The 24482-nt window shown below is 45.3% G+C and overlaps 3 protein-coding genes across 6 annotated transcripts; all 3 read right to left on the minus strand.

The window, feature by feature from the left end:
- Window positions 1-5182: 5182 nt before the first annotated feature.
- LOC120685102 lies at window positions 5183-5856 on the minus strand. The gene is made up of 2 exons (XM_039966939.1): window positions 5242-5856; window positions 5183-5197 (listed from the first exon to the last, which is right to left on the minus strand). Exons 1-2 carry the CDS (start codon window positions 5854-5856, stop codon window positions 5183-5185), a joined length of 630 nt encoding a protein of 209 aa, XP_039822873.1.
- A 6221-nt stretch (window positions 5857-12077) lies between these two features.
- On the minus strand, window positions 12078-13412 carry LOC120685713 (xylanase inhibitor protein 2-like). Its single transcript, XM_039967786.1, has one exon. The coding sequence runs from the start codon at window positions 13324-13326 to the stop codon at window positions 12265-12267; it is 1062 nt and encodes a 353-aa protein (XP_039823720.1). The 5' UTR covers window positions 13327-13412; the 3' UTR covers window positions 12078-12264.
- An 82-nt stretch (window positions 13413-13494) lies between these two features.
- LOC120685715 (transcription factor BHLH062-like) lies at window positions 13495-17963 on the minus strand. 4 transcript variants are annotated; one of them, XM_039967788.1, is made up of 5 exons: window positions 17709-17963; window positions 16679-16768; window positions 15791-15906; window positions 14736-14863; window positions 13495-14256 (listed from the first exon to the last, which is right to left on the minus strand). In XM_039967788.1, exons 2-5 carry the CDS (start codon window positions 16750-16752, stop codon window positions 13759-13761), a joined length of 816 nt encoding a protein of 271 aa, XP_039823722.1. In that variant the 5' UTR covers window positions 16753-16768; window positions 17709-17963; the 3' UTR covers window positions 13495-13758. The 4 variants fall into 4 exon arrangements, with proteins under 4 accessions (XP_039823722.1, XP_039823724.1, XP_039823723.1 ...); XM_039967790.1 differs by having other exon boundaries at window positions 16679-16771; window positions 17717-17915; XM_039967789.1 differs by having other exon boundaries at window positions 16679-16767; window positions 17591-17915.
- Between the last annotated feature and the right edge of the window lie 6519 nt (window positions 17964-24482).

The following is a 24482-nucleotide window of genomic DNA, read 5'->3' on the forward strand; positions in this document are numbered from 1 at the left end:
GATGCGGCACCACTCCAGGCCCGTGCGCCACCGCCTCGTCTGCGTGCGGCTGACTCCGCATCATCGTCCATGCTGCGGCCAAGGTGGAACCGCAGATCCGCTCCCTTCCATGTGTGGATCCAGCCACCTCCTACACGGATCTGGCCTCCGGCCGCGCCCACCATGCTGGAGCACCACCACGCCCGCCATGCCCAGGAAGGAAGGAAGAGCTTGAGAGAGAGAATGAGAAAAGGGTGGGACGGTTCCGCCGCCGCCCTCCTCGCCGCACGCCAGGCAACTCCAGCGGCAGGAGAGGGAGGTCGTGAGGCCGGTGGGTGCTGGGGTCGGCAGACAGTGGAGCCGCCAGTGTCACCCAGTGCGGCTACTGTGCGAACAACGCGGGGGAAACCGTTGAGCATCACCACGTGGGTAGATTCTCTCACTAGAAGCATTGAACACGTGATATATACCGGTTCCATAACAGTTTATTCTTCCTCCATTTTATTTTTGCCTTGTTCATTACTTAACTACTTGAAGATTGAGCTGAAGTGAACATGGTCGGAATTCGGAATTGAGGAACGCCAAGCTGTTTGATCGGCTCTCCTCCAACACAGGCGAGAGTTGCTGCCCTAGGTCACTTAAAGTGTGAGGAGTTGGCTCGGTCTGTATTCTTGGCCGGTGTTTTTCTTTTCTCACCGGCTTCGTGCCGGAACTGGGTGTGTTGGGTGCGTGTGTACGTTAGGTTTGTACATTTTTTTTTCCCTCTACTTAATATAATGATGTGTAGTTTTCCTGCTTACTTGAGGGAAAAAAAAACTTTATCCACGGCTTGCGTGTAGTGAGAGTCCATGCATGTGAGGTTGCAGTGCACGAGATAAGATTGTTTATTTGTCGTCGCCACGTTCGTTTTGACCCGGACTAGTCTACACATGCGTACGTGTGCTACAAGGCTGCTGTTGCTGGTGATGCTGACGGTGATGCCACGTATGCAGCGGTTCGATCCTTTATTTTTTAGCGGGAAGTGTTCGAATTAGCCAGGCTTAAACATTAGAGGCTAATAACCCAAGATCTTAACATAACTTAGTTCATGACAAATCAATCTAATGCGGAATAAATTGTTAAACATTATACCAGCGTTGGCAGTAGCAGCAGCCATTTACGCCTGATCCGTAGAGGAAGCAGTCGTTCTTGTCGGTGTAGAAGATGCAGCAGCGAATCGGCGTCCTTCGGGTGCCAAACGGGAGTGCTTGGCCTTCCAAACCCCTCCAGTGCCTTTAGCGATCAGACTAGCGGTGGCTAGGGTTTTAGAATGACGTGAATGGGTGTTTAAGGTGCTAACCACGACCTTATATTTATAGGCACTGTGGGGCTGGGGGCCAGCCTCTGGAAACGGGCCTAATGGGCCTGCTGATCACAGCCCATTAGGGTTTTATCATTAAGTTTCCTTAATCGCGTTTAGATGGTTTAAACGCTTCCTTAATAGTGAAGATCACAATATCTTAACTGAAATATTTATTTCCAACATTCTCCCACTTGATCGAACGGTTAAGGCTAATGTTCGTATCATACTAATGTTCACTCTTAGTAGTAACAGAAAGTACCGGACCAATGCGTCGTCAGGAGCTTGATGCACTACTGGGACCCCATTACCCACAGTCTCACTGAAACACCTCGGTAGAACGCTTATTCGTTAGTTGGGAGTTCATAATGGCCCTAAACCAGGACCTAAAGACTATCCACCAAACCCATATTAGTAATGTGCTGCTTAAACACGTTCGGTGGTAAGCCTTTAGTGAGCGGATCCGCTAACATAGAATTAGTTCTTATGTGCTCAATCTTAATGGTTCGATCCTAGCATCTTTCTTTCACAACACGATACTTAAGGTCAATGTGTTTGGAAGCACAACTTGACTTGTTGTTACTCGAAAAGAATACTACAGACTGATTATCGCAGTATAACGTTATAGGTTCCGTAATGCTGTCAATTACCCTGAGGCCCGGAATAAAATTCTTAAGCCAAATAGCCTGTCTAGTTGCTTCATAGCATGCCACAAACTCAGCTTGCATCGTCGACGCTGCAACTAAACTTTGCTTAGAGCTTTTCCATGATATAGCTCCACCAGCTAACGTGTAGATATATCTTGATGTAGATTTCCTACTATCCACACATCCAGCAAAGTCAGCATCAGTATAACCCACAACTTCAAGGTTATCTGATCTTCTGTATGTGAGCATGAAGTCTTTAGTGCCTTGGCAGTAACGTAATGCCTTCTTGACACCAACCCAGTGGACCTTTCCGGGATTTTTCTGATATCTTCCAAACATTCCGGTAGCAAATGCCAAGTCAGGACGCGTACAGACTTGTGCATACATCAGGCTTCCGACAGCTGAAGCATAAGGTATGTCCTTCATCTCATCTGATTCCAATTGGTTCTTAGGACATTGGGCTTCACTAAACTTATCGCCCTTCGCTAATGGAACAGGTGTGGCCTTACTCTTATCCATATTAAATCTCTTAAGCATTTTCTCAATATATGCCTTTTGAGACAATCCTAGTACTCCTTTGGTCCTATCTCGGTGTATCTCAATGCCCAGAACATAAGAGGCTTCACCGAGATCTTTCATATCAAAATTGGATGAAAGAAATCCCTTTGTCTCATGCAGCATACGCTTATCGCTACTCGCTAATAGGATATCATCCACATAAAGCACTAGAATTATAAATTTACCACCCTTTATCTTAGTGTAGATACAATTATCCACATCATTCTCCTTAAATCCGAATTTCTTAATCACTTGATCGAATTTAAGGTTCCACTGTCTTGACGCTTGCTTAAGCCCGTAAATGGATTTCTTAAGTCTGCATCCCAAATGTTCCTTGCCCTTCACAACAAAACCTTCCGGTTGTGCCATGAAGATGGTCTCATCCAAGTCACCATTAAGAAACGCAGTTTTGACATCCATCTGATGTAGCTCTAAGTCATAATGAGCCACTAGCGCCATAACGATTCTGAATGAATCTTTCTTAGACACAGGGGAGAAAGTTTCATTATAATCAACCCCTTCCTTTTGTGTAAAACCTTTGGCTACAAGCCTTGCTTTGAATCGTTCGACATTCCCTTTAGAATCACGTTTAGTCTTGTAGACCCATTTACAGCCTACTGGTTTGACTCCATTAGGAATATCTACCAGATCCCAAACATCATTGGAACTCATGGACTTAAGCTCTTCTTCCATGGCCACAACCCATTTGGCAGAGTTCTCACATGATACTGCCTCTCTAAACGAGTTAGGATCATCAGCTTTCCCAATATCATACATGTCTTCACTTAAGTATGTCTCATAATCAGGGAAAACTGTCTGTTTCCTAGCCCGCTGTGATCTTCTTAATGGTTCAATAGGCTGAGGTGCTGGTTGAGGTGCAGTCTGAGGCACCTCGACAGGGTTCTCAACTTCAGCATTAGGCGCCATTTGCTCAGCTTGTTGTTCGCTCGCAGGCTCATGAGCTACTTCAACAGGCGGAGCAGCGCTAGTACTCTGAACAGAAGGCGTAATCTGAACAGATGGTGTACTCTGAACGGAAGGAACGAACAGTGGCACTAACTGAGGTGTTACTGTTTCTTGAATCACCGGGATGGGAAGCTCAGCCCGTATTTCTTCAAGATTTATTTCCCTCCTCGAAAAGCTCCCACTGATTCCTGCATCCTCTAGGAATACAGCCTGCCTGGTCTCAACGAACTTAGTGAAACGATCATGACAGTAGAATCGGTATCCCTTAGACTTATCAGGGTATCCGATGAAATAGCAGCTCACCGTCTTATCATCTAATTTCTTTTGCTGTGGATTAAATAACTTAGCTTCGGCTGGACAGCCCCACACACGCAAATAATTAAGCGATGATTTCTTCCCAAACCACAACTCATAAGGTGTTTTTGACACAGATTTGGAAGGAACACGATTAAGTATGTGCGCAGCTGTTTTTAATGCTTCCATCCACAGCTCCACAGACAAAGTAGAATAACTAAGCATGCTACGTACCATGTCCATTAGTGTACGATTACGACGCTCAGCAACTCCGTTTTGCTGTGGTTCGCCCGGCATACTGTACTGGGCCTTTATACCATTCTCTTCAAGATACTTAGCGAATGGTCCAGGTACTTGGCTGAATGGAGCATGTCTCCCATAATATTCACCACCTCGATCCGATCTCACTAATTTAATAGTGACATTATGCTGATTTTCCACTTCAGCCTTGAATATTTTGAATTTATCTAATGACTCGGATCGATCACGAATGGGGTAAATATAACCATAACGAGAGAAGTCATCTGTGAAAGTAATGAACGAGTCAAAACCATCAACAGACTTTACTGGGAACGGGCCACAAATATCAGTATGAATTATTTCTAATAGGCCCGAACTCCGAGTAGCTCCTTTCTTAATTGTCTTAGCGAATTTCCCCTTAATACAATCAACGCATTGTTGATCTAATTCTGAGAGATCTAATGAATGGAGTATCTCTTCTCTTATGAGACGCTCAATTCTCCCCCTCGAAATGTGGCCCAAACGACAATGCCACAATTTCGAAGAAGTCTCATCATCACGCTTACGCTTATGCGATACATCATCCACATTCATTGCAGAATAAACTTTATCAAGAGAGAGAAAATAAAGATCGCCTTGCAAATGACCATGGCCCACACTTAAATTATGAAATTTAATGTTGCACACAGAGTTGCCAAACTCACAAATATGTCCCGACTTATCTAAACGCGAAATAGAAATAAGGTTTCTCTTCAAACTGGGAACATAAAGAACATCATGCAAACTAAGGTTGAAGCCGCCTGGTAACTCCAAATTGAAGCTCCCAATGCCTTCAACCTTCACTTCATTTCCATCAGCCACTCTTAGACTTCGCTCCCCCTCTCTTATAGTTCGGATCGAACTGAATACCTGCAGTGAATTGGAAATGTGCACAGTGGCACCTGAGTCAATCCACCAAGTATTAGGAGAAAAATTCACTAAGAATGATTCATCAATAAAAGATACATAATCAGTAATTGTACCTTTGTTCTTAAGCCACTCCTTAAATCCATGGCAATCCTTCTGCTCATGTTTAGGTGACTTGCAGAACTTGCACAGCCTCTCATTAGAGGTCTTCTTATGTGACACGGCCTTGCTCTTATGGCCCTTAAACTTTCTCTTATGCTGCCTGCTGCTGCCAGACTCGGCCTGATGCTTAGGAGTGTTGCTCATGCTAACACGCCCAAAGCGCTCGCTGACCATGTTGACAGCATCCTTCATCCTCTCAGCTTTCTGCCTTTCTTCTTCCTCAACACAGTAGCTAATGAGCTCAGCCATGCTCCAAGTCGCCTTCTGAGTGTTGTAGCTTATTTTGAAGGGACTGTACTGTACTGGCAGAGAAGTCATGATGAAGTGCACCAGAAAACCATCAGAGATAGCCATATCCAGTGTCTTCAGCTTATTTGCCATGTCACACATGCTCATAATGTGCCCCCTGATTCCACTTTGCCCATCATACTGTGAAGTCAGCATCTTCATGATCAGGGTGCTAGCATAAGTCTTGGAAGAACTCTTAAAGTTCTCCTCCACCTTGGCAAGGTATGCCTTGGCGCTAAGATCATTACCATCCTTGTCCTTATCAGGAATAGCACCACAGATGGCCGGAGTGATCGTGTTCTTAATGATCATGTTGGCCATCCTGTCTGATCTCTCCCACTTCTCAATGGCAGTACGATCACCATTGGGATTAGCGGGATCTGCTGGCTTGTCTTGACGTAATGCGAGATCATACTCGCACACAGCAATGGCCACCTGAACATCTTTATACCAGCTGGGGTAGTTGGTGCCATTCATAGGCTCAATGGACTTCAGGTAGCCCGTCACAGTGTTCACTGAAAATCATGAGAACAATAACTTAATTAAGCTCACAATTAAGATGCGCATAAGAAGTATGAAATTAACCCTACGATGGTCTGATTAAAATCATACATAAATTTCAATTTGCATCACCGATGGGGAAAACAAACGAAATTTATCATTAAAACTCATAATTAAATCAACGATGGTCAGAATTAATTACAAGTGCTCTAAATAAACTTTCCGATGGTTCCATTTAAATAGAGTGCATCTTAATTGCTTATGGTGGATGAGCATAATTTTCAGTGAATAAATGCAATTAAAACATAATTAAAAGCATTTACATAACTCATGGAAATTAATTAACATAATACTGGTAATAATAAGTGCAACAGAAATAATTAAAGCCTTTAACACAACAGCAATTAAAATTAAGCTTAAATCATAAGAAACAGTAAAAGAAAAGGCTTTACAACTTAAATTGGGCTAAAACTCGTAAACGGCCCAAAACATTCCCCTCTGCGCGCGGCCCATTAAGCTGTCACCGGCCCAATTCGGCCCATCAGCCGCAAACCCTAATCGCGGAGAGATCTCGACCGTCCGTTCCGATCGAAGGGCTGAAAATTGATCTAACATCATATATATAAGGGAGGAGGCCGGTCGGAAAACCCTACTGCCTCACTGTTTTCCCTTCCATTTCCCTCAGACAGCAGCCGCCGCACGCTAGCGCTTCTCATCCGCGGCACACCGCTCGTCGCTGCTCATGCACTGGGCTCGACCGCCGGGTGCGCTCCCAGTGCTGCGCGCTGCTCACGCGCAGGCCCGGTGGCAGCGCAGCCTACTGATGGCCGCGTGCTGGCTTGGGAGCTGCGCCGGCCATTGCTTCCACATGAGGGCGGGCCCTGCAGGCAGACCACGAGCCGCGAGGCACAGGCTCGCGGCCGCCGCTCGGTTCGCCGCCCAGAGACGTGTGCCCCGCGATGGCCTGGTGGCGCCCCCGCCGCCTCAAGCGCCTGTGCCGTGCCCCAGCGGGCCCCGCGTTGCCTGTGCGCGGGCTCGGCCGCCGCCTCATGCGTCTGTGGCGCGCGCCAGCGGGCCCCGCGGTGAGCACCGGCCGCCGCTACAGCCTGACGCGGGCGCTGCAGCCCCAAGGCGCCGCCTTGGGCCACGCATGCCGCCTGGGCGTGCTGGCTGCTCTGGCCCAGCCGGCCTTCTCATGGCGCCACCGCGGGCCCTTCCGCCGGCGCCGCGTGCGCTCAAGCCGCGCGCGGCTCCGTCGGGAAGGCCCTGCCGTGGTGCTCAGCAGCGTGTGTACTCATAGCCACAGGTAAGTGCTCTTTCAATCTTAGGGTTAGGGTTAGGGTTCATCACGGGATTTGGGGATTTCTTATGCGATCTGAAAATTGTTTTTTCCCCTTCTTCTACATGCTTACTTATGCATCAATCTCATGAGTTTGGATCTAATTTGCGGAATAAAACTTAACAGAGGCATAAATTGGGGAAAACAGTCAGCAAGTAAACCCTAACCTTGATTACTTGATTTAATCATGACATTAACTTAAACTAATTCATTACTCAGGCATGATTGCATCTAATCCGGTACTTAACTCATAAACAGATCAAGATTTAATTAAAACTTGACTTAAACCGAATTAGATTAGATCTAATCTCGTGATCAGAAACATAATTAACCATGATTTAGATCTAATCACGCATGATAAACACATAGAAGCCATTCTGCAGGATCTAATTGCATCTAAATCGTGAATCAAACTTAACTGTGCAATAAGATCTAATCTGCACAGCACGTTTTGCATCTTAAACCGACGAAAACAGAGGCATAAACATGGCTCAAAATTGACCGTGCATGACTAGGTTAAGATGGCTCATGATACCGATTGTTCGAATTAGCCAGGCTTAAACATTAGAGGCTAATAACTCAAGATTTTAACATAACCTAGTTCATAACAAATCAATCTAATGCGGAATAAATTGTTAAACATTATACCAGCGTTGGCAGTAGCAGCAGCCATTTACGCCTGATCCGTAGAGGAAGTAGGCGTTCTTGTCGGTGTAGAAGATGCAGCAGCGAATCGGCGTCCTTCGGGTGCCAAACGGGAGTGCTTGGCCTTCCAAACCCCTCCAGTGCCTTTAGCGATCAGACTAGCGGTGGCTAGGGTTTTAGAATGACGTGAATGTGTGTTTAAGGTGCTAACCACGACCTTATATTTATAGGCACTGTGGGGCTGGGGGCCAGCCTCTAGAAACGGGCCTAATGGGCCTGCTGATCACAGCCCATTAAGGTTTTATCATTAGGTTTTCTTAATCACGTTTAGATGGTTTAAACGCTTCTTTAATAGTGAATATCACAATATCTTAACTGAAATATTTATTTCCAACAGGAAGCATATGTCTTATTCTGCTCTAATTTTTTTATGATTGACCGTTGTCAGGATTACTCTGATCGAATTTATTGTTGCGGACAATGTAGGCTAGTTAGCAGCCATCTCGATCCGGATACTTTTCCGCTCCGTGCACAACTCCGTTCAGGCATTTTCATTTCATTGTTTGTAGTTGGGCACTAGTACTTTTTATTTTTGGAGGGGCACTTTTTTTTCAATATTGGCGCATTACACATTTTGGGGTTGTTCTTCTCAAGTGATGCACCATACCTGACGAAAGGATGTCAATGAGCAATCTGGTGTGGTGACACTGAAGAAGATCTTAAAAAAACAAATCGGCATAGAAGTTGCATTTGCTGTGTTCACGCCTGCAGCAGCAGAGCAGCATCAGCTACCTTTTAATATATATATACTCTTTTTATTAGGCACATGACCAATTGGCATGTGCTTTCCATGATTTAAGCTAGTATGTACTGCCATGCGTGGGATTGTGTATTGTCCAATGTTCTTAATCTGATACGATCAGTCCCTGACAAATCTCAGCAATCTCAATAGCCGCCCTGGTAAATTCAAGCGCGCGGCTGCTCTTTTTGCTCGCCTTGGCGGCCTGCAAGCCCGGATGCTTCGCAGCCTGCTGGAGAGCGGGTCTGCACGTTCGCCGGCGCTGCTCGTCGGATCCACTTCCGGCCACTTCCGGCCACGCACTCCACTTGTAAGGGTATTCATCTCTCTCTCAACTTTGTCACCAATAGCTAACCCTTCAAAAGATAAGCATGTATACAGAGATCTTTGATGTGTGGCCTCCTGTTTCCTATTTCGTCATGCATTTTTCCATGGACTTCACCAACTCTTGGGTGATCTGGGAGATATTTTCGCACTACTCTAATGGTTTTGTGGTGGTGCAATGGTTTGGCTTTCTCCAATATCTCACCGCGAGATGCGTTCTCAATTTACCTAGATCGGACACTCCTACAAGGAGGGACCACATCACTGAGATGTGCTAGAAGAAAGTAACTTCCAAATAAATCAACTGGGGCATTCTCATGGCTAAGTAAGTGCAACTATTGTGGGTGTGTATATATATGTAAATTTTTTTACAATATATGCATGAATGTCCCCGCAAGTGCACTCTACATTTCAAAAGCATGAAAGTTGAAAATGAAAAGCATGATTAAGTGCTTAGTAGCTGGGCCAGCTTCATGTAAACAGGATGCTGGTCCTATTGGGAAATTCTATACTAGGACTCAAGTGTCATAGCTATAGGCAATAGTAAATGCATGATTTGGAATGTAAGCTCAAGTGGTGATTTTTTTCCCCTCCGTGCAACAAGTTTTGGCCGGTAATAAATGAGTCTTCATGTGAAGTTGGAAGGTTATGGCAAGTTTCTTACATGAGCATATGCATATTCATTCATCATGGAGCAACCGCTTGTTACTCTGTTGCTAAAAGGGCTACTGTAGAATTTAAAACTAGAAGTCCAGAAGTAGGATGACAATATACCTGTACTGAAAGTATAATGTAAAGCACTAAATGAAATTGTAGAATTACGATTTAAACGCAAAGTATAGTTGTAGAAATAGTGTCCCAAATCGAGCTGCACCCTAGTGCGCCATAGTCACTAGAAACATTGCAGCATAGTCACTAGAAACATTTTTTCAAAAGATCCTAAACCTTGTGGTTTAGCGTATATTAATAAGGAGAACATAATTGATCAAGTTTTAAGGTAAACCGGACCCGATAACCATACACCATAGCTACAACACCTATAACTATACCTACAACTATGGGCGGTCGGATTGGGACATCAACAGGCGCCACACACTGGTCAGTTGGATTGGGGGCATCACTACAACCACATCACTTAAACTCAAGAATCTGCCCGGTCGGATTGGGACGTCGACACAAACTTTAACGGAACTACGCCTGGTCGGATTGGGTCGTCGACACGAGCTTTCCTTTCACAACCATCACCTCCACCCAAGCTCAACGACTTGCAGGACAAGAAACAGCTTGGTGCCTCCGGCCATGCCAGCTTGTTTACTGCCAGCCAAACCACCATGGCATCATCAGCATTCACTGGAGCAAATTGCCGACGCACCCCTACAGCTGGTCGAAGTGGGAAGACATTATGACAACGCCTCTAAAGAAGTAAATGGCACCGATGGTGTCGCCGTCATCTTGCCGGCAGATCCGACATGGCTTTCGCCGGTGGTGCCCACCTCCCGAATAAGCTAAGCAGAGAGCCCTCCCGCTGCGGCGCCTCTCCAAGCCCGTGTGCCGTCTCCTCATCTTCCTCCATTTTATTTTTGCCTTGTTCATTACTTAACTACTTGAAGATTGAGCTTAAGTGAACATGGTCGGAATTCAGAATTGAGAAACGCCTGGTTGTTCGATCGGCACTCCTCCAACACAGGCAAGAGTTGCTGCCCTAGGTCACTTAAAGTGTGAGGAGTAAGCTCAGTCTATATTTTTGGCCGGTGTTTTTCTTTTTCAACTAGCTTCGTGCCGGAACGGGTGTGTTGGGTGCGTACGTACACCCTAACGTTAGGTCTGTACATAACTTTTCCTCTACTTTGGTATAAGGTAATGATGCGTAGTCGAGAAAAAAAAACTTTATTCACGGCTTTTGCGTGTAGCGAGAGTCCATGCATGTGAGGTTGCAGTGCACGAGATAAGATTGTTTATTTGTCGTCACCACGTTCGCTTTGACCCGGACTTCAGTCTACACATGCGTACGTGTGCTACCAGGCTGCTGTTGCTGGTGATGCTGACGGTGATGCCACGTATGCAGCAGTTCGATCCTTTATTTTTGAGCGGGAAGCATATACCTTATTCTGCTCTAGTTTTTTTTTATGATTGACCATTGTCAGGATTACTCTGATCGAATTTATTGTTGCCGACAATGTAGGCCAGTTAGCAATCCGAATACTTTTCCGTTAGAGGAAGGCTAATGATTTAACCTGCCGTTGACTGTAAGAATCTTTACAGTTTATCTCTTAGCCCACTTGTATAATAGTTTAGCTCTCTATTATAAATACATGATTCATTTGTCTATCTCATAAAATGTCTTGGTTTTTGTGTTGAAGCTGTCTGTAAGCTAACAGCCCACTCCTCTTCTCTTTTCTCTACCTTAGCATTTAGTCTGCTTTTAGCCCACCATAATACTTGCTCTTATACGTGCACAACTCGGTTCAGGCATTTTCATTTCATTGTAGTTGGGCACTAGTACTTTTTTTCAATATTGGCGCATGACACTAAGGAGGTGATTAGAGATCGGGCCCTCTTTATCTTTGATCAAGATCTTCTTTCGGTTGGAAAATCGGAACAATCAGTTAGAACTAAAGATCGGGAGGCCTTCCTCCATATGCCTAAAAATAATTAGCAAAACTATTCAAAAAAAATTATTAGCAAGCAACATTGCTTTCCGCGGAACTCAAACCCAAGACCTATTGTCTTATGTGTAGTTTTTTTACCATCTCACCTACATATATAACACATTTAACTCTATATATGATGATTTCCATTTAAACTTTGATGACTCTAATCGGGACTAAAAGGGTCTCCCTTTAGTTTAGGTTGTTGTTAATTTGTTATCAACCAGGGCTAATGTCACCAACGAAGACTAAAAGTTATTTGACGTTCGTAAATTTTGGACCCGAGACTAACGAGTGTATTAGTTCTGGGTCTAAACTCTATCGAAACAAATGAAAGAGATGGATGTGGGTTTCTCTAGGAGTGAACATAGAAAGAGTCGTCCTCCCAACATTATTGAACAGTCACATTGAACCCTCATGTATGCCTAACACAACAGTCACATTGAACACAGAATGTACATGGATTATCTCTTATTTATTAGAACAATGACAATTATTTAGGAGCAGTACAATGCAGTGCATGCTCACATACCAATACATATCATGACCATTTCATACCAGTTTTCTCCATCTTATTTGTTGATTACAAACTTGACGATGATTAAGCTTAAGTGAACCAGGTCCGAAGTTTAGCTGCTGCTGATGTAGTGGTTGATCTTGTCGTAGTACCTGTCCCAGATCATGAGGCCGCCGTAGTTGGGCACCTTCTCGGCGAACTGCAGGATGCCGTAGTAGAGGTCCTTCTGGAACAGGTACGCGTCCTTGTCGGCCTCCGGCGACGCCACGACGCCGACGAACACCCGGCTGCCCGGGTACGCCGCCGCCCACTTGTTCCACGAGTCGAACTGCCCCCACTCGCACCGCAGGTCGCCGCCGTACAGCCGGACGTGGACGCGGGCGAAGAGCCCCGTCGCGAGCGCCGCCGCGAGGCTGGGGTCCGGGTACGCGCACCGCACCGTCGCCGTCAGCGTCACGCCGGGCCGGCCGCGGTAGCTCCGGTTGTGGGCGCTCAGGCGCCTGGCGAGCTCGTCGTAGTGGCCGGCGCCGGCGCCGCCCTGCTGGTCGATGTAGAAGTCGACGCCATCGAGCGCCGCGTCGCCGAACGGGCGGGGCACGCCGGGGCGGGAGCCGCCGAGGTACGCGTCCCAGAGGTGGCTGGCGAGCTCCGCGGCGGACCGCGGCGTGGGGAGGGAGTAGTTGGCGTTGTTGCCGGCCGGCCCGCCGATGGAGAGCAGCACGAGGATGCCCTTGGACTGGCAGTGCTTGATGTCGTCGCCGACGCCGGCGAGCGGGTGGCCCGAGAGGTCGAGCGAGTAGGACTTGTTGGCGGCGCCGCCGAAGCCGGTGAGGAAGGAGATGAGGACGGCGGTGTAGGCGCCCGTGTCGCAGGCCTCGCGCAGCGTGCCCTCGTCCTTGTTCCGGCCCCAGAACACGGCGATGTCGCCGGGGCCCGTGGCGGCGAGCGACCCCACCGCCAGGAGGGAGAGGAGCAAGAGGAGAGCTACGAGTAGGCTGCACGAGCACCGCGAGAACGCCATTGTTGTGTGTGGTGGTGGTGCCTGTTGCGATCGAGATTGCAAGCGCGGAGCACGTGTATTTAAGCAAGGAGATCGAGCACACGGAAGAGGAGCATGATTGGTAATGGTAGGCAACCCGCACGTTGGCACGAAGAAGACAAGACGCAGAAGCATCTCGTCACTGAGAGTGGAGGACAGCGCTAGACGAGCTTGCACATGCTGACCATGTGTCAACGTGTCCGTGTTCAACGGCGGCGCTGACCAAGGGCCATGGCGGCTTTGCCAGATAGCCGGCGAGGTTGACGTTGACCCACCGCCGGAGCCGACAACGAAACATGCAGAAAGGTTGGGTGGGAGGGCCTCTCTGCTTCACGTCTCCACCAAGCACCAGTCTGAATCAGTTCAGTACATAGTAACTATTTACATCAAGTCTGAATCTTTGATCAGCATCAGAAGTTCAGAACTAAGGCAGACATGATTAGGGAGTCTGTAGAACAAGCGCTAGTACAGGGCATCTATAACATGAGTTCTGAACCAGTAAAGGGAGGGCATTCTTGGTATTTACAGGACAATCTCACTACCACCAAATACTGATTCATTCCAGTATCAGCAATCTGCTAACTGTTTTGTCGTTCTCTCAGTGTCAACCAGCACATCACTGGTGCGTTCTTCTTGAGATGATTGTGTAAGGCTCAAGCAAAGCTGACTTGGCAAAGAATCGGTGAGGCTCGAAGAGGTGGCTCCTGCACTTCTGGGATGGGAACATTCACGCTCTGGTGACGACGACGCCCCTGGAAAGAGCTGCAGCTCCTGAGGCCGCAGTGCATAAACTTCAGCATTATTGGCAGAGTGATGTTGACTGTGCAGCGGTGATGCTGTATTCATTTGGTGGGCCATGGCCACAGAGCTTATATTAGGAATGTTGCTCCACATCTGATGTGGCAAGGGGTGTGTCGCCAAATCAGGGCTTCTTGTGTTCGCCACTCGATGTAACATCCCAAGGCTGCTATTCCCCATCCTTGCGCAGAGCTTGTTTGCTAGTTCTGATATTTGGGATTTGAGTGTAGCGTTCTCCTCTTGCAGCTCGGACTTCTCTAAACTGACCTGTCAATCAGTATATTTTAGGTTTAACATGTGCAATGCAGATAGTAATCTGAAACGTTTACCAAAGTGATACATCAAGCAAGTGGTGCTATTAGTGTAACAAACTCAAATGAGAACGATGAAATGTTAATGAAAGTCTATTGAATATGTCAGTGAGTTTTGCATCTCCAGTTAATATCAATGAATCATTGACTGGATTCACAAAAGATTTTCTAGATAAAGGATAAACCGGCCTACTATGAGGATTCACAAAAGATAATATGTCCTACTTCTAGAAGAATGACTCAAGCTAGATGTTTATCCTTCCGAACAGGAAAGTAATAACAGTAGATAATTTATTGATTTTCAAAAGTGTACATTAAACCCCTTCTTCTGGTTGGTCTATAATTTGTCTCCATCCTTTGAGAAACAGAAGAATTTATGCAGCATGTTTAAATTTTTTATCAAGAATATATAAATGCTTGAATCAGATAACTCACATATTGACGTTCCAATAGGAGAGCAGATTGTTCCTTTCTGAGGGATTCTACTTGAGTGACCAGATCTCGCAGTACTCGCGCAGCATCACCTACTACTGTAGCTTTTCCTGTATTTTGTCGATCAAGATCTGTAATAGCAGAACTGCGTTGATCAGAAACTAAGGCAATGTTCTGTGAACAAAAGGATGGCACGATAATGATTATGCAATCATATTTTATGGCGCATGATGCAAAGCAGATAGCATCATAAGTATGCCGTTGAGAAGATGGCACTCCCATCAGAATAGACAACTGCATGGTACATCAGCAAAAACTTTCCAAAGTGTTGTTCCATTCAAAATCACGGCATAACATTAATAGCTTAAACACACATTAATTTTTTTTTAATAAGAAGCATACATTAACTTTGAAGCAGTAACAAATTTAGAAGTTGCATTTTGGCAGCCAAATTAGCAGTTCTTTGCATGGCAACAATCACAAATGCACTCAGTACAGACCTACAGATGATGCAAGTACAGAGGCGTAAGGCGACACAAAAATACCCTTAATGGCATGGTTTATTCACGAAGACACAACAGTATGATGATCCATAAAAAAGGGAGAACGAAAACAGTATATAGAAGCAAAGGATTGCAAATAATTTTCAAAATCAATAAAAAAAGGTCTGTAGGTCTAAATAAGAATTGGTGTTTGTTGTCGGAGTTAACATTAACATGTTGTGGAGCACTCAAGTTTTCTTTTTTGAGCAATTTTAAGGAATGGATTCAGTAGATCTTTTAGACAAGAATGGAAAATCAGATGAGTTCTCTAAGGTGACACATTAACATACCAAATGGTGCAGATATACTATGCACTGGATCCTAAAAAACAGAATATAAGCTAATTTCATTTATAATTTCACTCCTCGCTCAAAGTGCACGTGTGCTGGCTGCCATTAACAGATGATCCCAAGTGAAGAACAGAATGATGGAATTTAAGTGCAGATACTGATATCTTTCTCAAGTGTAAATTAATTCTATAACAGATAGTCAATAGGTGGCACATATTGTACTAACCTAGCATACTGCCGAGCTCAAGAAAAAGTTCATTCAACTGATCACGCTTGAGCTTCTCTCGTTCAGCCTTATGAGTTTTCTTTGGAGTCTTTTCCTGAGATCTTTGATCAAGAGACCTGCAACATAAATATGTCCAGGAAACAGGGGGGAAAATTGCAGCTGCAATAAAATGGGTAGGCTGAATGAAGGGTACACTACTAGAGCAAATAAGTATGAAAAGAATGGACAGCATTATATTTCAGAATAATCTAAATGCTGAAATGCAAAAATAGCCCATTCAGAATTATTGGCAGTTCAAGATTAGGTAGATCTGAACTCCAAGAGATATCTGAATATCAACTTCAAACAGAACGTATCCTCAGTGTCAGTATCATATAAAATTGCAAATTAACACTTGTTTCTTTGATTTTGCCGATCTGATTGAGATTTAAAATAATAGCATGCTGGCACAACTACTATGGTCGATAGACATCATTCTAATGTGGCAAGGGGTGATGTATAAAGTTCATTCAAAAGGTGCCAAACTGTAAACCTCCTTTATGACTGTCCCAGAGCCTAGAGGTCCTACCACGGGATTAAAGAGCAATCCCATCCGCACAGCTCCTGTCCTACGGTCTTTTTAGTCTTACATGGTTTCTTCTGCTCGCATCAGTATACATGTGAGTTATGCTTTATATGCAGGGAACTTTCCCTTTCAAATTTTGTTGTGAGTTCAGAAAATTTCATAATCTCAGAAAGATACATGCAACTAGAGTCAGGAGATGATCTAAAATGGGAACAGATATGGTCATGCGTGTCATAGACTAATCAGCCATACTGTAAAAAAAACAATGATTACTGCTATGAAATAATATTACTTATCAAATTATCATATAATTAGAGGCTAACCCATGAATAGGCATCTCGACAGCAGCATTTGAACTTCCAGGCAGTGAATCTGAGCTTTCTGTGTCAGCCACCATACCCAGATTAATGTTCCTGTATTACAAAATGAGTATTTAAGCAATAAAAACAGATGAAAGAGAGTGTAACAACAAGGCCAACTAATACAGGCCGCAAGCTATCACAACACCAAATTCAATCCACCTAAAAAAACCTGGGGTTTGATGGGAAGCTATACCAACAGCATTATCAATTGCTCACAATACCACAAAGAAATAAACCTTTAACCTTCTAAGAAAAGAAATATGAATTAGATATGAGCTGCACATAATCACATCAAGAAATAAATTAAAGGTCATTTGTGGACTCTGGACAAGGATCAGACCAACACAAAAATCCATCTGAACCTGCATCAAGAACTCGATATGGCTACATTTACTAACTGCTATTAATACCAATTGCTCCAATAGCCTATCAAATATAGTCAACTTAACCAATCCAACAACAGAAAGAATCCTAAGGAGTAAGGACAGTAGAAGCCAAATCAAGCTATCTGCTCTTTCTTTTGCAGAAACAACCAAAACGTTCTTGAGCTGTTAATGCAATCCATCACGGAGCTGAAGCCAATTAAATCCAACAAACTTTATCCGAAATCAATCCACACGAAGAATCCAATAAAGATATTTCAAAGCACAAACAGAAAATCTGTAACACAACAAACAGCACATGAACACGATGAGCAGCCCCTGAGCCCCCTCTCCCTAGAACCCTCATCAGGAAACCATCTTCTTTCTCCCACACCGCAGCAGCTAAACCAAGAATCGTGCAACCTATCCAGTACCGATATTAAGGTACCAGCGTTCGGAATGAATGAATCCATCTAAATTCAGATCAAGAAACTAAGCCACCTTCTACTACCCTCCCTGCTCCGTACCAACGGAACCATGCCCGCACAAAGAACCAAGCTTTGATCCAAACCCCCAAACGCCCACACAAATTCAGATCAAGAAACGATCTTTCTTTGCGGCGCGGGTACCTAGATCGGCCTCGACGGATCTTGATCCCCAGCCGGATGGTCCGCGGCAGCCGGCGATGGAGGGTGGCCGGATGGATGGGCGCGGGCAGGTGCAGGGGACGGCTGCCTGGGGGAGTGGGGAGCTGGTGCGTGGGGTGAGGGAGGGAGGCGAGCACACGCACGCGGGCGCAGCGAGCGTGTGGCGGCCACCCACCCGCACACTTGGGTGACCCAGGCGGCAGCGCGGTGGCACATGGCGTCGCCGCCGGCCCCACCGGCCACGGGAATTCCCTGGGTCGACGCAGATATGGATGAGGAAAAAGCTCTGGTTGGATTGGATCGGGACTCTGAACGATGAATAAGCTCCCAGTGGATTGGGATGGGGATGGGAAATTGGTCCCAGCAAGGTCGACATGTGGTTGTTGTGCCACGTTATGTAAATCAAGATTTCTGGAATCCTATTAAAAAACTTTGCAAGAGAAAATTTTACTAATTTTATTAGGGTATTAAGATTGTCATTGTAGATAAAGAAGTATGCTTTCAACTAAACGGTAGGAGTATATTTAAAACTAAGCGAATTTAAGAAGGCTGTCCATGCATGTGCTACATGTATGTCAATTCCGAGTTTATCTTTTACTACATGCACTTTAAAGACACACTTTACCATAGAGTATTTCCTTACCTCTCAGCCTCTCACACCAACATCTCTTCTGAAGAAGTAACACTGGCGAAGACTTCAGTACCTCTAAATTTTTATTGAGTTCCACTACTTATTTCTTCGACTCCTCGTGTTCTTATCCCAACCCCATCCTACCCTTATTCCATTTTTCCGAGTAAATTTACCGCTGAATTCTCCACAACCCCACCCAACCTATTGACTTGTAATGCCTCCGCTAGCACCATGAAAGCGGTGATTTCCCACCTCCTATGGTCGGTGGCGTCACCATCTCAACCTGCATTTGCAGCCGCCTCCTACAGCCTTCCAATAAGACAAGGAGGGGAACAATGTGAGTCCACCTTGGCAATGGCCAAGTGGATAGCCCTCCAAGGCAGCACCCCCTGTTTATTTAGTAAAATCATATGCCTTCATTGTTGAAGTTTTGGATTATCTGATACTTGCATGATTTAGAAAATCAGAGGAAGGACACCTAAAGGGATATGTAGCATTCATATGTCATGGAGGAAGAATGCACGGACACCTCGCCTTGTCATGTGTCATGTATAGCTTTGGTGGTTTGAGGAGTTGACACATAACCAAATTAGTGTGGTGTTAATACAGGGCATTCTATTAATTTGGATATCTGGCAAACTTGTGAATATTTGAATTTTAGAAGGTAAACTGTTTGGAGGGTTTTTTGGAACTAATTCTTTCACATCTAAAAACAAAAACTATTGCAGTTAGGCCAATTTCAGAGATAAGATTTGCTTTTTATGTGCCGGGATGATCGGTCTAGCTTTGCGTGGCTAGATTGTGGATTGATTCTGCAATTTGTATGCCCTTGTAGGGCTTTTTGCAAAGTGTCTCAAGGGAATTTGCTTTAGTTACATTCTCTAGAAGTTAGTTTAGATGAACAATGCTCTTGCAGGTAAAATACAATATTGTAGGTGGAGTTTGTTGCTTCGAAAAGGTTGTTGCAGCTATATATATCTATAGGATCAGAAATCCAATTGGCTGTCCTTTTCTATCTAGAAGATTTTTTAACTGATGTTTGATCTCCTACAGTAAAATGCCCCGCTAGGAAAGCATACATTTCCAAAACAATGTGATGTTCATCTTAGAAGACTTGTACCCTACTTGTAAGATGTACACAATCGCAGCTGCCCTAGAAAAGCTGGTTTCTATCACAGTCTGCTGATCTTGATAGTGACTCATACCTTGGTCAACTTGTACGGGCAGAGCTCCCACGCTATCGGCGCGTCACCACAGTCCTCGTCGGGAGCGGCACCCACACCTCCTTCTGGCACGATCGCTGGCTGCTTGGTGACATCCTGGCTTCAACTTTCCCCGCACTTGTCACACCCAGTTTTAAGGACAAAACCGAATGCATAGCTATATGTATGCCAGGATCAAGTTTCATACATATAGAGACATCATAAGTGAATAATCAGTAACAGTATCACGAAAAAGAGAATCAAAACAAATAAAAGACTATCAGAGTTTACAGCTTATCGTGGAAACGAAGGCTCCAAACTTCACAGGCAATCGACTGGGGGTTGCGTACGCCTAGAACTCAGCAACATCTTCAAAAGACTTCACCACAACTTTCTCCTTCTGAGCAGCAATAAGCAAGGGTGAGTACACTTATGGTTGGTACTCAGCAAGGCCACAAGAAATAACCAGAATGTGATTTATATCCATCTTTAAGTTTATTAATCATGTGAGGGTCCAAGCCGCTCTTGACCGTGAGCACGGCTAACCGGTTAGTTTTAACTCTGCAGAGGTTGTACACTTTCACCACAATTCGCGTAAAAGTTCCGAAGAACTTTGAACCCAACCACGCATATGTGCTGATCAGGCACAATACCACACTTCCGAGGTGTGATTGCATAGGGACGCTACGAGGCCTTTACAAAGAATTCCTATATGTATGTGTTGGTCCCTGCCGTGCGGTCCCTCAGAAGACGCAGCTTCCTTCACCCGCTCCACAACACAAACTCATAACCACCAAGCGGAACAACCCCAACACAACATATAGTTCATCTAATTACTTAGCCAAGACCAGAGCCCATTAGTATTGTGGTTGTACTGTTTTCTTGGGTGGTTCTCCATGTTCCAATTAAATCATCAATATACTCTTGTAAATAAAGCATAGATAGAAGTATGGTTAGGGTCACTTGTCTTTCTCCAATGAAAAGCTACTCTTACTGCTCTTCACTGCTCTTCAGCTTTTGCTCACTTGCAATTCTTGATCTTCAATCTTTGAACAGCGATCCTTCTACTCGGAGCAAACATCGGGCAAACATACAAAGCAAACAACAAGATTCAACTAAGAACAATACACCAAAACAAAGAAAGGCTTTTAAAGAATGTACTAAAGGATATGGTTCGCTGCTACAGTTATGAGGGCTCAAGAAACGCGGAAAACGGAACTAAAACGGCGATCCTATGGGTTAAACGGTGAGTTAAGGATTTAGTCGCGATTAGCCAAAGGGTTAAGGACTAATGGAAAAGATTTGTAAGACACAACAAAGTGTACTCACAGAGGATAAAAAGGTGATAAAACTATTGCACACATTGCAAGGATAACGTGAGCACGAGATTTGATGAAAACGGAGTTAAAACGAAGAAGTTATGGCTAGAACAAGGCACCAGGGACTTGTTTGTGAGAGTTTTGAACTTCCAGGGGCTAGATCTGAAGAAACCAGGGGCTAAAACCTAATTAACCATAGACTTCAAGGGATAGCACGTAAAAACACCTAAACAGGACTGCGGGTTCTATTTTGGAAAAGGTCAGGGTCTAAAACATAAAACAAAGGGTTGTTTTAGAAATACTTTTGAACTAACTTGGACGGAGGGTTGATTTCCATAAAGTGGAGGGGCTTATTTGGAAAACTTCATTGGTTGACCGGTAAGATTTGGATTGACTTGGGTCGAAACGGATCTAGACCGTTGGATCTAAATCCAAGGGCTGGGGCTAAAGGGGGCGACAACCGGGGTGCAGAGGTCCGGCGGACGGCGGCGCTTGGCCGGGGGCTCACCGGAGTAGGCGTTCTAGACGCCCCGGGCTCGATTTGGCTCGGTACTTGGACGGGGAGTACGAGTACGCCACGGCGAACTCGATTAGGGCATCCGCACGGGGTATTGGAGCGCGGACAGAGCTCACGGCGGCGAGCGGCGGAGCGGCAACACCGGCGAGCATAACCATGGGGAGAAAAGCGAGAGCGCGAGGAAGAACGGGTTGGCGAGCTTCAAAACCTCGACGTGAAGCTACTGGGCGGCGAACTCATCGACGGGAAGCAGTGGAACGGCGTCGCGGCGGCGGGCTCCGAGAGCTCCACAAGGCAGCGCGGTTAGGGTTTCTTGCGGGGCGAGAACGGCGGCTGCGGCTTGGTGCGGGCCAAGGGCGCAGGCGGCGCTACTTATAGAGACAGCGGGGCACCCTGGAGTGCGGGCCCAAGCGCGGACGTCGGGGCGAGGCAGGACTCGGCCGGGAGTCCGATCCGAGCACGGGGAAGGGGATGGAGCTGAAGGCCGGGTCCCACGCGGCAGTGAAAGGAGGAGAGAGGGAGGCGAAACAGGCCGGGCTGCCGTATGGGCCGGGAAGGTGGAGCTGGGCCGGCTGGGAAGGGAAAAAAAATGGGGGAGGGGAAAAGAGTGGGCCTGCTGGGCTGAAAACGTTTTCTTTTTTTTTTCTCAAAACCAAACAAACAGATTCAATTCAAATTCAAACTCAAAGATTTGAATTCAAATTGAACTTCAAACATTAAAACAAAGCAAGGAGGCTTGAAAGCATCACACAAACAACTTCATTTTTTTTTTAGAAATTCAAACAAGCTTTATTTATTTCCTCTAAATTCCCTGCGAACAAAAGAAAATGTTGCAAAATTTTAAAACTATGAGAAAATCGTTGCTTTATTATTTTCTTTTAGTCACATCCTGAAATTTGAAAATTTCAGGGTGTGACAGCACTCTTTTTCACATTGCATTCGCTCCGGCGTGACTGTGGCGACGTTCTACTCATCAAGCCAGCCTTTCTTCGGGCCCAGGCTCTCTATTGCTGCCGCTGCTGAACATCGTTTACTTCTGGATTGCCTCGCCACACTCCAACTCCGGGAGCAGCCAGACCGCTGTCGTCTGGCAAATGCACCACATGCACAATTTACTTCCCGCGGTGCTTACCAGGCCCTACACCCGGTCATCCTCACTCCCACTGACTGTATGTACATTTGGAAGATGAAACTCCCCAACAAAGTCAAATTTTTCGGGTGGCTGCTCTTCCATGGTCGCCTGAATACCCGCGCGCACCTCCACCACCGAAACCTCCGCCAACGTGAAGAGTCAAACTACGACCTCTGTCCCTCCGAGCTCGAAACCGATACACATATCTTCATTGACTGTCCCCGTGCTCATGATGTTTGGCTACGCCTCGGCCACATGCCTTTGCCTGGACAGCACCGCGTGCCTTGGTCCCTCGGCTGTGGCCTTCCCCTCCCTGATCAAACCCGGCCAGATGTCATGCTCCTCCTCCTTTGGCACGTCTAGAAAGCCCGGAACGCCTTGGTCTTCCACCACGATAACCGCTCTACCGTGGATGTCCTCCGTTGTGTTCTCCATGACCTTGAAGCCTGGTCTTGCAGATACGGCCGCCTTTCCCCCGCCATCGACCTATGGAAGGTTTGGATCCGCTCGAAATTGTAATGTAAACCTTGTACTCAATAGCTCCCCCCTGCTCCTCTCAACGCTCCTGTAACTCTTGGCCTGGAATGGCAGGTCTTATTTTTGTACTGAACCCTGTGTTCTTCGTCTTGCACCCCCCCCCCCCCCCCCCCGATATTGCTCGAAAAAAATGCACATATGAAGTACCGATGTGCATGTGAACATATCGATCATGCATGTTATTGTACGAGATGTAAATATGTAAACAACTTGCATTGATGAATACAACAAGATGATATGTGTGTCACCTGCCTGATGAGCATGAGGTGAGGGGTCAAATATGCTATAGAATTTGATCTATAAAGAGCTTCAACAAGCTTCTCACAACTATTGCACCGCAAATAATGAAACATAAACATATATACTAGGTTACTCCTGACATAAGACATTTTGATATGTTCAGTACACCATTAATGTGTCACTCGGCAATTAGGGAACTACTCGACTAGAGAAATGTTTAATTTACTCCGGTTGTTCATACTAGCCATATTGTGGTGGATATAAAAAAAGCTAATTCCCTTATATGCCGCCAAGAAATTCCTAATCTGTCATTTGCCGTCGTTGTATCTATGACATATGCATCCCTCCACAAATCACTGATTATGGCATGTAAAAATTTAGAAGTTAACCAGTACATGTGAGGGATTTTTCACCTTAAAAAAAGAGAGGTAGAGATGGGAGGTAGTCTAACCACAGTAGTTAATTTTAAAAAGATTCTAAAAGATCTACCAGAGTAAATACCAATCAATCACCAAATCTGATATTTATCATCCAATCAAAGTGATGGTTACGCCCTCATAGTTAATCCAGCTCGTATAAGAGAAAGGCTAATAATACAGCCACCTGCTGGCTAAAAAGATTCTTTGTAGTTTTCTCTCAGCTCATTCATATAGTGGTTGAACTCTTCACTATTAATGTATGGCCCACTTATCTCTCACATAAGTTTTTTTTGTTCTTGTGGATAAGCAGACTGTAAGCTTACAGTCCACCTCCCTTCTCTTTCCTCTCATCTTTTCTCCACCTCATCATTTAACCACCTTACAGTCCACTATAATACTTGCTATTTTGGGAGATACGGTCATAAACATTGGAAAATATAAACATGAGCAAAAAATATTTATAGCAGCATCCGAATAAACCGGCAGATTATCCACCCGATGAGCTGTGGGCCTGCATCTCGAACCCCTCGGCAGCAGGTTTGCAGTGTGCAAGGACAAAAGGAAACGGAATCCCAGCCGTGCAATTATCGGTTACCTCTCGTGTATGTATATGCTATTTTCTATTCTCCCCACCGGTAACATGGATATTGCACCTCGGTCCTCCTCTTTGCCAGACTATAGCTTAGTTATTAGATATGTTTCTAAATAGTTGTCAATTTTGACCGTGTAGCTACATAAGCACAATAAAGATCAAAAGGT

The sequence above is a fragment of the Panicum virgatum genome, chromosome 8N (assembly GCF_016808335.1).
Source record: "Panicum virgatum strain AP13 chromosome 8N, P.virgatum_v5, whole genome shotgun sequence".
Taxonomy (NCBI): domain Eukaryota; kingdom Viridiplantae; phylum Streptophyta; class Magnoliopsida; order Poales; family Poaceae; genus Panicum; species Panicum virgatum.

Excerpts from the sequence above, each read along its gene's own strand:
- LOC120685102 (XM_039966939.1), bottom strand. The coding sequence starts at position 5,856 with ATGAATGGCACCAACTACCCCAGCTGGTATAAAGATGTTCAGGTGGCC.
- LOC120685713 (XM_039967786.1), bottom strand. The coding sequence starts at position 13,326 with ATGCTTCTGCGTCTTGTCTTCTTCGTGCCAACGTGCGGGTTGCCTACC.
- LOC120685715 (XM_039967787.1), bottom strand. The coding sequence starts at position 17,618 with ATGGTTCCGTTGGTACGGAGCAGGGAGGGTAGTAGAAG. Across the intron at positions 16,769-17,580 it reads AGCAGGGAGGGTAGTAGAAG|GAACATTAATCTGGGTATGG; the intron begins GTGGCTTAGTTT and ends TTTGTAATACAG. Across the intron at positions 15,907-16,678 it reads GTCGAGATGCCTATTCATGG|GTCTCTTGATCAAAGATCTC; the intron begins GTTAGCCTCTAA and ends TTTATGTTGCAG.